Here is a 16,176-nt window from a genome sequence, read left to right on the forward strand (position 1 = left end):
CTTGCTATGTCCTGCATGTGGCCACACAAGCCATCCTTATGCGCAGAACCTTCAGGCAGTTGAGTCTGGGCTAAGTCAGGCTGTGAAGTTGCTGTCTGGCTTACTCCTCACAAGTGCAGGGCTTCCCTGGGGGGACTGACAGTTTCTCTGCCCATTCCCATACCAGTTGTTAGACAGAGACAAGAGGCAACTACAGGACAGCAAAGCCCACAATGTATTTGGCCCAGATATAAGTTAGATCACATTCAGGTAGTGATAAATTACACACAGAGACAGGACACACTCCACAAAGTGACAGCCTCACCTAATACAGAGGACATGCTACACTGACCTTAATTTACAAACAATTCCTATAGATTGAAATAAAAGTGAAAAACTACATCACAATTTCTTTCGGACGTGGAAAATGATGTAAACATGAGGAACATCTGTACTGAGAACACAAATGGCTATCTGATGCACTTGTATGCACTTTTGGCAAAAGCAGGTGAGGGGATGGCACAGTGGGCCTATGAAGCTGCCAGCCAGGTCCATACCATAGCCACTTCTGAGAGTGGTACACGCCCAGGATCTAGACCTACTTACTTGTCTATGGGGGTAAGCATCACAGGCTACTTCCCCATCTAGGGCTGGGGCTGGCCCACTGGCATCTTTGGCCCCTGTTTCCCCCATCTTTTTACTTTTTGGGAGGGGTTTTAATTCTACAGCCCAGTCAGTTCTTGAGCGTGCTATTCTCTTGCTTTAGTCCCCAAGAAATGAATTACAGACATTTACCACCAGGCTTAGCTAGACAGCTCATTCTGGGGTACACTCCTCTGGGGTCCGAGGTGTGACAACTGAATTCTTGGGTGCATGGAAGAGACAGCTTTGTCTCATTCTGTGAGCCTGATGCCCCCAGCAAGGTCTGGCCATCAGAGCTACCTTGGTTTGTAGGAGCCAGAGTAGCAGCTCTGCATCTACAAGGAAGGGCTGCAGGCTGACAAACAGCATGTGTATAAAGTGCTATAAGTTGAGTCTAAGGGAGCTTTAGCCACTCCACAACAACAGATGTTATTTACACATTCCTCAGCCAGGTTCCACCTGGCCCTGTTCTGATCCCTTCTTGGCACTAGGTGCCCACTTGAGGGCCGAGGAGGGACACTCAGGCCCTGGCACACACTCCAGCTCTGACACATGGGTGACACCAGAACTTGACTAGCCTCCCCTTCCTAGGTATAGCTTTTCAGCTCAGGGCCACCAGCTGGGGGAGCCAAGAGGACTTGAGGATACCACACCCACCCGGTGGGTGCAGGAGGAACAAGCAGCATTCTGTATCTACTAGGCCAGGGCCTAACAGGGCTACTAGCTGCTTTGAAAGAACACAAAATAAGATCAGAGGGCCCACCTGGATGGCCCGCATCCAGAGGCTCAACAGGCTCTAAGAGAGGTTTTAAAGGAAGAAGTGTGACTAACAGGACCAGCTTCACTGATCCTATAAGGACCAGTCGTGTGCAGAAGACAGACTAGCCAGAGCCTCATGCCCATGCCATATAGACCAGTACTGTGGCAGTGGCCAATACCTACCCACTCCTAGGTTTGCACATGACATTGGATAAGGATGAGGTATGGTAACATCCCAAGACCCATGAAGATGTTATGGTCAGTGGTATAGCTAAGTCCACCTGTTGGCCAGCCAATATGTGACTTGGAACAGAACCAAAGACGAGAAAGGCTGGGTAGTTGAGACCCTTCATCTTGGCTCCTCTATTAAGGATTGCTCTCAGGAGCAGGCAAGGTGTCCACTCGGGTTTCCCTGATGTTGCCAGCCTTCCTGGGCTTCTGCTTGGCCTTCCTCAGCATGTGGACCTGTTCCAAGGCAGGGATGGAGGGTCAGAGGACCAGAGTAACATTACAAGTGATAGCTCTGGGACCTCTGGGCCAGTGAATACTTCTTGGCTCCATTCCACAAAAGAGGGGCAATGACTTCAAAGAGCTGGCTGCTTTCTCCAGGGTCTCATGACACCTGGAGTCTGGGAAGGCCAAAGCTTAGACCCACCTGGCCTTAGCTACTGTACCGCATCAGCCTACAGTGGCCCTAACCCTGACCCATCTTACCTCTGCTCTCAGCCTTGCCAACATACCTTCGGGGCTGTAGCGGAGATGATCATGTGCCCTGGGGCCTGAACCCAGGGCTCCCCATCCACTTGTACTGGAGTAGCCTTTAGGAGTGTAACACGGAAGTAGGAGCCCTGGGCAATGCGGATTCCAGAGCGCAGCCCACCCTGGACTTGGCCCTGGGCAAGACAAAAGCTGAGCTAGCTAGTGGGACCCAAGGGGTACCACAGGGTCTGCCCACCAGCCTGCCAGTGAGTGCTCACCATGTGCACGACACCTGTCACACCCACCACCTCCAACAGCCCGTCGTCTATGCGTGGCTTCTCAAACCTTGAGTCGTTGTCAGAGCCCCAGAGGTCAGCCCCTGAGCCCCAGCTGCCCCCAAAAGATGAAAAATACAAAGTTAAGCATGGACCAGACACAGACCTAGCGCCTGGCCCAAACTGCAGTCTCTGAGAGCCCAGCCCCAGCACCTGGGGATGTTGATAAAGATGAGACCCTCAATGCTGGGTAGCTCCACCTCCTGCTGTTCCACCTGCAGCCGGATCTCCCTGTGTAGACTTCGAGAGTGGCTAATCTTCTGCAGCCCGACCCGCACATATACACCCTTGTTGTGGAACCTGCCACGGGAGGCAAACACCCTGCATTACCAGGTAAAAGTTGCTGGCTGCTGTGAGTGACCTGGTCCCCCAGTCCTGCCCTACTAGTACCTGCTTGTGAATTTGCCAGGCTCCTCCTCACGTGCCTGGTGGAAATCTAGGCTGAGCTCCGCATCGATACCAATGCCACAGTAGTTACTCATCTGAACAATCTGGAGACAGGGCATAATAACCAGGATGCTGGCCAGCCACTCCCAAGTGTCCCAAATTGTGACAGCCATCCCTAACTGTTGTCACCAATGCCCTTTCCTAATAACCTCTGCTTAAATGCCACAACATCCCCAGAGAAGGCAAAACCCTACAGCCCCACAGGCTTGAGTCAGCAAGCTCCTGGTCTGCCTCAGGAGAAAAGATGAGCATCAGCAAAGGGGGAGTCAAATGTAAGATCCTAGCAGGTACGACACTGGTACCTTGGGTAGCTCCGTGTCTACCACACTGTTCTCTGTACTATTGGTCTCATGAGCATCCAGGAGGATTGTCCAGCGATCCATGAGCACAGCATCAGCCTCATCCACAGACACCAGCACAGAGAATGGGTCCTCACCACTATAGCCTGCCCCCCAACGGAGGACCCGGCCAAGGTCATTCCCTAGGAAACAGGAAAGGCAGCATAATCCACATACCGCGATAAATCTCTAGCAAAACCCATAGTAGGGGCAGCCCTGAAATCCCATCTTTCAAGTTGATGGCTAAGCCCACCTGTACCCAGGGGCAGGATGGCCACAGATGGCTCTGGGCAGGCCAGATGGCGCCTTGTCTCCTCCAGGGCAGCGAGCACCCAGCCCACGGTGCCATCTCCACCACACACCAGTACCCGAAAACAGGGCACTTGAGAGAAAAGGTGGAACCTGTGTGGGAGACAGTGTTCTGCCACTACCTCCTGGCTGCCCAGGCCAGGACCTGGCCACTCATTCTTGTCCTGGGCAGCCCTTTCCTTTTCAGATGTCCATCTCTGGCCACACAGAGAATTTAATGAGTCCAGCAGTGCCATTTGGAGTTCCTACTAGCTAGAGACAGGTAGGGGTTGCTCTTTCCACAAGCCAGAAAACTCCAGACTCACCCAGGAAGAGGTCCCCCGTTGGTCAGCTCAAAGACCTGGTGTGGATTCAGTAGCTTCCGGAAACTGTAGAGCAGCTCTCGGCCTTTGAGGCCCCCGCTCTTTGGGTTCACAAACACGAGGAGGGGGCAGCAGTCAGGAGGCAGCTTCGTGTGCTGAGAAGTGGGGGGCTGAATTATGTTGCGGTCAAGGTCCCACATAGGAATTGCTTAAACAATGTCCAGCCTCAGATTCCAAGCGTACTAAGCCATAGCCAGACCTTCCTGAGGCTAAGCAGACCACATACTTATCTCTAACTCAGAATATCTTTTCCCTTGAGAGCAACACCATGGCTGCTTGGAGCTCTAAGCATAAATGCCAGGGACATACTATGACATATGTCAAGGGGCCATTCCTACTCTGCTAGCCATGAAGCCACAGGCCCGAGATGGAAATCCATAGATCCTGGGGTGAGAGGCCTGGCTCTTGCAAAGCTACCAACATAACCTTTGGAAGTCAACAGCTTCCAGATCCCATTTGCCACATGGCAGCCAAAGGACTCAATTTACAGGAGTAACCACACATCTCTTGCTGGCCATGGGGACAAAATTATTTTCCCCATACATAATAACAAGAGATAGTCCCTAGACACAGTAGGCTGGTTCAGGTCCCTACACTGGTGTTGGATAACAGGAGACATACAAGCCAGGTACAGACACGGGATGGACAAGGACACACTGAGATGGGTGCCTGCACTCGACTCTTACTCACTTGCTGCAGGGCAGGCAGCTGACAGGAAACAAACTGAGTATGGCTTCATGCTTAACTGCCACAGAGCTAGTTAGGACAGTGCCTGGGTAAACATACAGGGGACCCTATATCCTTGGACACTGATGACAGCTACTTTCAGGGCAGAACCAGTAGGCAGGGGCAGGAGGGATTGGTAGGCACCACCCGAGCTCATACCACTTGAATTCTGTTCCTCTTAAACTTGAGTCTGAAGTAAGGATCAGAATTCAGGATACAAGCAGGCCATGGACACCTGCAGGTACTTTGTGGGGCACAGGCATAAATCCTTCGGGCACTCCTCATATGCAATTCCTCTGCCCTCTGTTGCCTTCTGAGTTTATCTCTTCCCAGCCATTGACAGGTCATAAGAGTGGTATCTGAAGATGGGAAGCTCCACCTATTGGCCAGAAAAACCCTAGGCACAGGACCACCTGGGTTGGGGCCAGCATCAGACTCTAAAGGGCGGGGCTTGGCAGGATGTAGGCACATGGTCACAACACAACCTGGCCTTCAGTGGGGGTGGAGCTGTGTCCTGATTATGTGTATAGTGTTCTGCCTGCATGTATGCTTGCACACCAGAAGAGAGCACCAGATCTCATGTGGCTGCTGGGAATTGAACTCAGGACCTCTGGAAGAGCACCCAGTGCTCTTAACCTCTGAGCCATTTCTCCAGTCTACCAGCTTTGGTCCTAAGCATTATCTCACTTGTTCAGAAACCATGGACGAGCACTGACTCTCTGACCTCTGACCCTCCAATGTAAATTGTCCAACCTTGTCCCTTTTTGGCTGTTATAAGGGTAAGCCAAAGTGGCACATAGCAGCCACCTGGCAATGAGGACATGGTCTTGGGTATCAGAGTCCTAAGCACTTACCAGCACGTCTGGAAGCACTAGTGCAGTCAGGGGCCGGCCATGCACTGCTGTGTCTCTGGCCAGCATGTATAGCCGCTCAGCCTCCGCGAAGCAGGTGACATCCAGAATTACCGCACCTGCCACAGGTGGGCCAATGCTCAGGGTGGGTGTCCCATGCATCCTGCCCCCAGGTGTCCAGGGAAGGGTGTATTGTGCATCCTACCCAAATGGTACTCATGGCAGGGTCTGTCTTATGAAATCCACCCCCGAGATGTCACACCCACAAAATCTCTCCTGTGTACCATGCCAACCAGGCACGTAGGCAGAGCCTCAGCTACCGGTCTCAGCCTAAGCTCTGACCACAGCTGGCTCATGTCAGCTGACTATAGGTCGCATCCACAGCAAGGGGCCACTCTTTCAGCAAAGTACTCCCACAGAGGGCAGACTGAATTTAGAATCCAGCAGTGGGTAAAGTGGTTCATCTCCCTGACCAACCATACTCATACCCAAATCTAGTCTCTGAGTGCCCTGGGGTCACCCACCAAGAAGGATGGCAGTGCATCTGAAACCTTCCTTTCCGAGTGAAATATGACGGCCCATAAAGGTGACAGATTTGGGGAAACAGCTAATCTCAGCCACATTGTAACAAAAGCAACAGATGTAAACCAGAAAAAAAAAAAAAAAAAAAAAAAAAAAAAAAAAAAAAAAAAAAAAAAAAAAAAAAAAAAAAAAAAAAAAAAAAAAAAAAAAAAAAAAAAAAAAAAAAAAACGAACCCAAGGGATGAATTTAGACATGTGCATCTAGAGAAGGGAGTAAAGTTCGGGCTCTTCTACCCCACTCCAAGAACATCCACCAGACATCAGCTCACCTTGTAAGGAGTAGACGTGACTCACAGACACCACAGCAGCTGCATAGACAGTTTGCAGTCAGAGTGGCATATTGAGACCTGGACCTGACCTCCCAATCTAGGGCCAGCCTCCCTTCCAAGGACATCTATATACAGCCCACCCAAGCAGCCTTGACCCATCCTTTGGGGTCAGCCCCCTGGGAATTACCCATACCCTATTCCCAAACAAAGTCCTCGACGCCTGAATGTACAGGGACCCCCCACCCCACCCCCAATAAGAAGCATAGTCTAAATTAAGAAACAAGAGGGGGAAACCAGAAGCCTCTCCATAAGAACCATATTGACTGGCCTGGAGTGGGAACTGAGCAAGGGCTTCAGATGGTGCATGAGGAGGCAAAAGAACTTGGGTTTAGCACCATAGCCCCACTGCCCAGTCAGGACCCTCTCCCAGCCAGAGCCCTGAATAGCCCAAGGTCACACCTTTGGTGGCCATGGCCTCATGCAGCAGGTTGCTGTAATCCTGGGGGGACAAGCCAGGTGGCAGGCCACCCACGAACAGGGAGACATGTGGGGTCATGGCCCTGCTCTCGGCCACGTAGAACCGCGTCTGGCTCACCTGGCGCACAGATGTCTGTAGGAAGAATAGGAATGGGGAAGGCTGGGCAGCAGTGCCCACAACGCTTCTCCATCCCCCCCTCAGCTCTTGAGGGAACTAACTTGGATATTCTTGAGACTCAAAGCCTCTCAGCTCGAAATTGGTGCCATGTTATAGAGTGTACTGCCAGCCGGGGAGATCAGCTGGCTGGGAAGGATATGGTATCTGAGAAGAAATGCCCCTCTGCAAGCGGCAGGTGGGGGACAGCCTCAGTGGCGTTCTTCTGGAGGCCATGGCTAAGGGCTGGCAGTCCCCTGGAAGTACTGTCTATATCCACTGACCTGTCGGATGTCCCAGAGTCGGTCTAGCAGAGGTTCCTCATCCATCAGCACTGTCCTCTGGACTGTAGGATAGAGGGATATGGCGTGTTAGCACTGGGTTCTGCCCTTCGCAGTCTCCGGGCAGATGGGGATGCAAGCGAATCTAGGTGGCCCAAGGCTGTTACATAAAAAGATCTGAAAAATGCAGCTTACTTACCTTGTCTGCTGCTCATGAGCACCTCAGTCAGCTGGAATTTCTCCTGATCCTCAACCTACACAGTATGGGCCAAACATCAGGCCTAGAACAGGGCTCCTGCCACGCACGGCGGGCCCCGGTCTGCACTCTATGTGCTAGACCCCAGTTCACGAGCTTCGGGCAAGGGACTGGAGGGGAGGTTGAGAACACAGACGCAGAGACAGACCGGACACACAGACCTTCAAACACTGATACCAAAAGCCCCTCTTTATTAGCACCATGTAGGCTTAAATACACGGCAGTCAATGGCCAACAGGTGAAAATCCCATCCTCTGATCCTCTAAGCTAGACACAGCTTCTAGTAACTTTAATTAGAAGGTTCTAGCAGGGAAAAGCAGCTGAAAGCCAGGACTCAATTAGTCCCAACAGCTCCCACAACCACAGGACATGCATGGGAATAGTAGTAGCCTGGCCCACTGGGCGGGTGACCCCAAAGTTGGGTGGGAATGGTCAGTGTACATACCTGCCGTCCAAGTAGTGGGAGAACCTCCTGAACCACGGACCGTGCTGTACTCTGTGAGTTCACACGGATGGACACGTAGGCCACACCCACCCTGCGGGGGACAGGCTCAAAGTTTGGGCTTTGGATCCTCACCCTAACCCTCCCTCATCAGATCCTGTGCTTTGAGTCTTACTTGAGCCAGGCAGGGTAGATCTTCAGGATCTCCTGGGCACGAGGCAGAGACCTGATGACCCAGGCCTCAGGCATGGAATCTCGGGGCCCAGGGCCTTTGCTAGCCTCTTCCTCAGTGGTCCCAGTCTTCCCCAGGGCCTGGGCATTGCTGGAGAGTGTGGTTAGGGGCAGTGCCTGCAGCTGGAAGTCCCTAGGGTCCTCGTTGATATAGAAAGCCCGAAGTGCTGCCTCCTGTAGAGGGCAGAGCCAAGTGTGTGGGGCCAGGTGAACAGTGGACCAGATAGGTATGGAGAAGCCAACCGAGAAGGGTAAGCAGGGGGCTCCAGGCATGGCAGTGTGTACCATACTTCTGTGCGAAGGCCCACTCTTACCATCACCTCCTCACTCTGAGCCAGGCGGGAAACTGTAACCAGGCGAAACTGATTTCTCCTCACGGAGTCGTTGCCATCAAAGATCTTGAGGGTCTGTTTGGCTAGGCCAGAGGGGAGCAGCTGAGAATCTTGGGGGCCTGGAACTAGGCGGGACAGAGTGACAGCTAAGTGGGATACTTACTGGATTCTGTAGCTGTTGGCATCTCTCTGCCCACACCCGTCGCGGCACTTCCATCCAGGCCATCATCCCCATCACCTGCAGGACGGACAAAACCGTGTGCTCAGTACCTGGCCCAGCCAGGGTACATCCCAGTCCCCCTTCTCTGTCTCACCAAGCTCCAGGGTCATGGCCTCAGGGATACGGAAGCAGTGCATCTTGCTGAAGTTTCGGGACAACAGGCGCACACACGAGGGAGGCAGTACCATGGAGCGTAGACGCCCAAACGTACACTCGGGAGTGAGTGCTGTGGAGCACACTGAGTGGGCCTGGCAGGACAAAGGTATAAGTCTGGCATCCTGGGCAGAAAGCGGGCCAATTCCACATCCACCTGGCTACACACCCATCTAGACGGTGCACAAAACCAGAGGGGCTACTCCATAACCCAGAGTAGGATGTAGACAACTTAAAGAAAGGAGCTTTCCCCCTCCCTCCTCATTCACCCTGTCACGGAGCCCACCCCTATCAGGGCCCCATCCATCCCGTTCCCATGCCCACCTGCACACCACACCACTCGCAGCGTACACCAGCCAGCACATCTGAGGAACCACATGTCTTCCTACAGACCTCACACCGTGCGCCAGAAGGCAGGTTCCCCTCCCGCCAGTGGTGGTGATATGTGTCCTGGGGACGGGGGAGGCAGTCAGAAGCTCAGCCAGCCAAACCCCTACCAAACCTACCCCAGTATTTGTACACTCACATAACCCTGCTGTCCGTCCTGGTGGCACTGACGACAGTCGCTGCAGGCGAAGGGCACACAGTCGGGGTGAACGTGCAGCTCACACACTGGGGGGCGGGCAAGGTTAGGGGCCTCTTGCCATCCTCACTGACCTCATGGCTTGGGCCGGCTCCAACCCCAACCCTTGCCATCCTGAATCAGCTTCTTTTAGACTGATTGCTTCTTGCCTGGTAGGCTCCTACTGTTGGAGCCCCCCCAAATTAGCCTGATCCTACTACCCATCCACTTAACAAACCACGTATAGAGGAGGGCTGAGCTACCCAGGGCAGCAGAGACCAAGCCCCTTGAGCAGTGAGCTTAGTTCCAAGGGAACCACAGGCCCAATGGTACCTTCACAGCGGAGTGCAGGAACCTCCAGGCTCTTGCGGCAGACCACACAGAACTTGCGCTTGTAGAGCCCAAGGGAGCCAAAGCAGTGGGCTACAGGGACCTATAGGGGCAGAATAATCCTCAGATTTGGGCCTGCCTGGTCCTGCTGCCTTATCCCTGGTAGCCCCGTGAATTGGCCCAGCATCACCTGCTGGTAACTGCTTGAACAGAGGGGATCATCTCTCTTCCTTCTTCACCTTCACAGATCTATAGCTCAGGTCCTGGTTGGGAGTACCTACCTCACTCAGCTGTACTACCATGAGATCTGGACTGGGACTAGCCTGGCTGACTGTTGGACAGGTGAGCAGAGAAAGGACTCAGTAACTTGACATCTGTAGTACTGTAAACACATGTAATAGAAGTCCACCTGACATCCATTCCTCACTCCACAGGCCAGCAAGATTGTCAACTCCCAGACATCTGTCTTGGTAGGTTCAGGAGCTTCCAACAAACCCCAGATCTGCCCTTTGGGAGGCAGTTACAGTGACTGTAAACATGTGATAATAAATAGCTTTCCCATGAACACAGATTGGAAGGGTCAGGTCTTAACTTGACTGGTCCTTAGCCCAAGACTTAAAGAACACTTAAAGACTTCGGAAGATGATTTTTATTTTCTTTTTAAATAGCTACATCCTCTGAAAATATTTACAATCTTACTAGTTTTTATTTTAATTCTCAAGTAAGATTAAGAATACATTGAGATCATTTAAGTAGCTATGGCCTCAACATGGTCACGAGGGCACCACTCTGGCAAGCACAGCACCCTGAGAGGACAGCAGCCAGCATCTCTGGATTTTTGTGCTCACACCTAGTAATTAAGTATCCACCAAGTAGCAATGTTAAGGGAAAGCTGACAGCTTTACAGACACTGTCAGCTTCAACTTCTGCTTACTGTGGTGCCCTACCACACCCCTTATTTTCTTGTGTCCTCTCTCCCACGGCTGGAAGGCAGGACCCACATGCAAGCTCGGGGCAGCAGAGGTGCCAGTGAAGTGGCCTTGTGCATGCAGCTGATGGGAAGTGAGGCCGTCATGCTCGCCTGCTTGAACGATGTCTAGCTATGCTGCTGCCACTACTACTCACAGAAAGGAAGTCTGTGCCCTGTTGGGAGCCTTACTGCCCTCTCTGGGGCTCTGCAGAGGAAGGTCAACAGCCAGAACAAACTCCAAGGCTCTGAGGCTTTTTACATAAAAATGTTACACCCTCTAAGGGTTTAAGTGTATTTGTGAAAAAATATCCAGAGATCCCCTGTTGTCTTTGCCCATTTTCCAATGTTAACATCTTGCAAAACTGGTCATTGTCACAGCCAGAGCACCAAGAGTGCATGCAGCCTAAGCAAAGTACCCAGCCTCCTGGACCCTTCATTTGGTCCTTTTGCAGCCACATCCACTTCCTCACCTTGAACCTCTGATCTGTGTTCCATAGACAAATATGTGCCCTTTGACACTGACTTTCCTCAGTTCCCTAGAGATCCACTCAGGGTGCTCAGCTCATTGATGGCTCCTTCCTTCTGACTGTGAGCAGGACTCTGCCCTTTGCTTCCTAACTGTGATGTGGCTAAACTTACAATCAAAGGACAGCTACAGGTCAGCACTTAACCCCACGAAAGCCATGTGCGCTGCCCCCACACTCACCCGGACTAGACTTGGAGCAATGCTTGTGCACGGGGTCTTCACCTGCTTCAGGCACTTCTCGTGGGACATGAAGTTGCATACTGCAGGGAGGAGAACTGTGTGAATCAGGCCACCTTGCTACGCAGCCCCACGGGTGCTCAGGAAGTGCGAGGTCCCAAGACACAGCCTTTGTCAGCATACCAGTCAGCGTGGTACCCTAGCCCTGTGCCACTTAGTGTCAGGGACATTATTCCTGTGACCTCTGTCATTATGTAACAGGCAGTAATACCATCCTCAAGAGCACAAGGGCCAGATGCTACAGTGGGACCATGGTGGGAGATGAGTGTGCCCTGCTGTCTTGGGAGTGGCCCATGCCCCTCACACTAACTCGGAACTCCCATGTCTCTGAGGCCAATAGAAGAGCAGAGAGATGAGTTTCCAAAGGAAGAGTGCACATGAAGAGCTGTGGGAGGGGCACAGGGCTTACAAAACACACGGGGGCAGAGGGGGGCTTGTTTCCAGGCCTCAGTACAGATAGAGCTTCAGCGGTGAAACAAACGTGGAGATATACAAGAGCAATATAAGCCTGTTTAACATTATCAAAGCCAGGCCAGGACAAGAGAGTGAGGGTCTGGCCCTCCGCAGATGGGAGGAGGTTGTAGGAACAAAAGGGCATGACCACTAAGACAGCCTAAGGAGCCAGAACCTATCCAGAGGTTCCCCAGCCTATCCTTCCCTTCTGCTGAGACCCCAGATACCTCCCTCCTAGGAAGGGACAAACACTGGAAGGAGACTAGGGCTTGTGAGAAGAGCAGACGAGAAAGCAGTGACCCAGCAGGAGTCTTTCCCAGGCACTCCATTTACTCTGGAAGGTCTTGCCAGTTGGCTCCTTTGTAGGCTGAGGCAGTGCCTGCTGTGTGCAGAACACCTTACATGCTCCTCAGGTGGAAGGGCTCTGCCCACACCACTGTGAGGACATCTGCTGGAGCCCCAGCCCATTTCCCCACAACGCTGCCTAGAAGGGGCTCTGCACCCTTGCCTGAGGACCAAACTCTAGGGCCATTATACCCAAGGATTTTGCTTGGGTTTCCTGACTCCATAGATCTAGTTTCAGGGGTCATGTCTATAAGGGGTACCTGGAGTCCACCCTTAGACTTCAAGTCCTACTCCATTCTACAGAGATCCTAGGTCTAGACTCTGACCTGCAGGCCTACTTCCACTAACCGCGTTAGACTTAGACTGGAAGCTTTGCTTTCTGTGGCTTTCAGCCATAAAGCGAGTCAGGGAACAACCCTTCTACCTGAAACCCTGCCTCTGCTACCCTTGTAGGTCCTGGAGTATAGCTGCAGGACTGCAGCTAAGTCAGTAAACGAATCACAGCCTTCATCTTCGAGGGACTCTTATGTTACAAACGGGCAAAGTAGGGCAGTATAATATGTCTGATCTGACAGAAAAACCAAGTGACAACTCCTATCACTGGTAGCCCTGAGGTGCCATGACAACTAGACATCCCCACTAGCAGAAGACACTCCTGTGTGAGGACCTATGGCCTCAGTGATCTCCCTGAGCAGGACAGGTGCTCCTTAACCAGCTCCACCTTCAGTCCCTGGTCAGGACACTCTGTCAAAGGCTCAGATGCCTCTCTCAGTCTTGGGCTGTGGGTCTCAGGGCCTGCCTCCTCACAGGAGGAAGAACACGAGGGCCAGCCACAGAATTACAGAGGTGCTATCCTCTGCCCTGCCCAGCCGGCTTGGCAGCTGGGTGGGAACTGTGTTTGGACATGCCACATCTGTAAAAAAAAAGTCTGGGCCTGGCTCTCCAAGCAGTTGAGCCGGAGCAAAGCAGCACTTAGTCCCTCTGTGCACCAGCCTGCACTTGGGAGAAGAATGACCAGGCCTATGGTTCAGGCCAGCCCTGCTTGTCACTCCTAGTGTACCAATTGCTTAGAAAGCCAGACACGAACACGAGAGGGACCCCCATTGCTTAAGGCCTCAGTCCTGCCTTCATATCTCCATGCCCAGGCCCAGCAACTGACTCAACACACACCTTGCCTCTTGCAGCCACGTTGGATTCCAGCCACAGCATTGCACTATGGCGACTCTGTCTCCACCTTCCACTAGGAAATCCTGAGATCCCAGACCAAGAGGGGTCAGACCTGGGACACCCCTCCTTCCTACCCCTAAAAGCAGGCGTCACCTCCAAAGGGACGTCCTATTCAAACAAGAGACTGTCTCTAAGGTCACTGCCGAGAGGGACAGGGCTCAAAGGTTAGGGCAGTGTCTCCGGGAGGAGGCTGGGAGCGGCCTCAGCAAGCAGGGTGGACTCTCACCATCGCACAGGAAACCGGCTAGCCCCCAGATGAAGTCCGAGCAGAGATGGCAAAAGGTGGGCTTGGTGAGTGTCACCTTGCGGAAGCTGTGGCCGGGCGCTGCAGGGCCAATAGCTCTGCCGGTCCGCTCTGGCCCTGACCCCGGGCGTGCGCGGCCTGAGATGCCCAGTACAGGGCTGCCGGCAGGGCTGCCGAGACGTGGGGAACCGCTGCCGGGCCAAGTCCGGGCCCCAGGTTCGGCTGCCGCCTCCATCCGCCACCCGACCACCACAGCTCCAGCAGCGCGCTAAAGCCAGGTAGGCGGTGTAGAGGGCCCTCGGCTGTGCCCGCTCCCAGCTTCCGACTGCGCTACAGAACGCGCAGGCTCGCGTGGGAGGGGCCCGAACGGAGAGACTGGCCAGGGCCTCCAGAGGGGCGGTGCCACCCTGCTGAAGGCGGGACCTTTGCACTAGGAGGAGGGACGAGGTGGCCCACGAGGATTCGATACGTCCTCCAGCGCCAGTTGAGCAAAACAAGGAATGGGCCAGATATCCCACACAGGGTCTCAGGACACCTTTGCTTGTACAAGCAGGAGAGAATCTATGGGAACATTCATAGCTAGCTGGAAACTTCAGTGGGGTTTCCACAAGTTCCCTTACCCCATGGCAATGAGTTCCCAGGTCTTTGAGGACCTGCGTGCAAGGGAAGGGCATCCACAGTAACCACAGTTTTGTGCTGTCTACATAATGCCTGTGAGTTTAGACCTGCAATCGCTCTGCCCCCATCGTTAGCGGTCCTCAAGGGCCTTGCTTCTGTAGGTCCTGGTTTGGAGTTGGGGAGACCCTACTGGCATTGATGGTCCAAGGAACTCCTGGCCTCTAGCCCAGTTCCCAGAGACCACAGTGGGGACCTGCAGGATCAGTGCTTTAGGGGTTAGGGGAAGGAAACTGCGGTAAGAATACTATCAGCACAGGTTAACAACTCCTGGATAGAGCCACTGTGGAAGAAAAGCCTGAAGATAAGCCAGAAACTCTTGAGATCAAAACAAGGAAGCCTGGCTTGAAGAGCTTTGCTTGCCCAAGAGAAAAATATAATCCAAGAATGGCCAAAAGGCCGAGGGAAGACCCCTGTGAAACTGGGAGAGCCTTGAACCTCCATTGCTTCAGGACTCACTCCCCACTCTGGGCAGGCCCAGATACTGGGGATGCAGCGTATTTTCCTGAAGCTGTGTCTGGGGCAGACAGACCACAGTTGATTAACAGGCCAGGAGCAGTCACTGGCCAATGGAGAACCTAGGACCAGGTAAGGAGAGTTCAGGAAAAGACGGGTGGTGGTGGCTCAGGCCTTTAACCCCAGCACTTGGAGGCAGAGGCAGGTCAGTCAGTTTGAGGTCAGCCTGGTGTTGACAGTCCTCTCGTTTTGCTGGTGAGTTCCATGAATCTTTTTTTTTATACTAGTGCAAATTGAATTGTGCAATAAGTGCTGGTAGCTCAGGTTCATAACCAGATTTTTACTTTTTTTTTTTTTTTTTTTTTGGAGACAGGGTTTCTCTCTATAGCTCTGGCTGTTCTGGAACTCACTCTGTAGACCAGGCTGACCTTGAACTCAGAGATTCCCACGCCTCTGCCTTCTGAGTGCTAGGATTAAAAGCATGTGCCACCACCATCCTGCTCAGATTTTTACCTTTATGAATAACATTTCTTGAACATTCCATTCTTGTACCTGCATGGCCCATGCCCAGATACTCATATGTCTGGAGTTACACAAGAGGTAGCAGGGCACATTTCATTCACGTTAAAAAATAATACTTGTTAGGCCCAAACAGAGGAGACCGAGCCCCATATGTAAAAGCAAAGAGCCTTTATTTTAATCAAGTTTTCAAACTCAGTCTCTCCACAAGTCAATGTATCAGAAAAAATGGAGAGCCCCGAGCTCAATTAGAATTGGGTTTTTATAGTAGTAGAGGTGGGGGGTGAGGGCGCTCTGAGGTTCAGGACTCCTGATTGGCTGACATTTGTCTAGGGTGTTGTCTGGCAGGTGATTCTATAGTCTGGCAGGCGACCCTACCTACAGCTCTACAGCGTTGGAATGGTCTGCCCTTGGGTGGGGGTCAGGTTACCTCAGCTTGTGTTTCTTTACTGCTACCAGGTTCAGGGTAAACTGCTGAGACTCAGGCCTCTTATTTAAATTTATCGACGGCCAGAGTCCCAGGTGATAATGGTTGGAAGTAAAGAACTTCGTTTGGGTGACCTGCCCAGACTTAGACTTATTGTGGCTGGCCCCCAACTATACTAAACTGCCAGGCATTGTGGCACACACCTTTAATCCCAGAGGCGGAGATGGGAGAAGGGGGGGTGAGGGGGGGAAATCTCTGTGAGTTCAAGATCATCCTGGTCTAATGACGTGGAGCTACACAAGGAGACACTGTCTCAAAAGATAAAAATACTAAACTGGTTCTACCAGTTGTGTGGAAGACT

The 16,176-nt window shown here is 52.6% G+C and overlaps 1 protein-coding gene across 1 annotated transcript; it reads right to left on the bottom strand.

Moving 5' to 3' along the window:
• Positions 1-191: 191 nt before the first annotated feature.
• Positions 192-14,099, bottom strand: Dgkq (diacylglycerol kinase theta). The gene is made up of 23 exons (XM_050155842.1): positions 13,721-14,099; positions 11,413-11,492; positions 9,740-9,839; positions 9,371-9,456; positions 9,169-9,294; positions 8,786-8,939; positions 8,635-8,709; positions 8,454-8,554; positions 8,084-8,313; positions 7,912-8,002; positions 7,410-7,464; positions 7,214-7,275; positions 6,758-6,908; positions 6,299-6,337; positions 5,451-5,566; positions 3,814-3,965; positions 3,453-3,601; positions 3,164-3,342; positions 2,805-2,905; positions 2,568-2,714; positions 2,358-2,469; positions 2,121-2,273; positions 192-1,845 (listed from the first exon to the last, which is right to left on the bottom strand). The coding sequence occupies exons 1-23, from the start codon at positions 13,971-13,973 to the stop codon at positions 1,747-1,749; spliced, it is 2,811 nt and encodes a 936-aa protein (XP_050011799.1). The 5' UTR covers positions 13,974-14,099; the 3' UTR covers positions 192-1,746.
• Between the last annotated feature and the right edge of the window lie 2,077 nt (positions 14,100-16,176).

Source organism: Alexandromys fortis, unplaced genomic scaffold (genome assembly GCF_014885135.2).
Source record: "Alexandromys fortis isolate MF-2015 unplaced genomic scaffold, M_Fortis_MF-2015_v1.1 scaffold_87, whole genome shotgun sequence".
Classification (NCBI taxonomy): domain Eukaryota; kingdom Metazoa; phylum Chordata; class Mammalia; order Rodentia; family Cricetidae; genus Alexandromys; species Alexandromys fortis.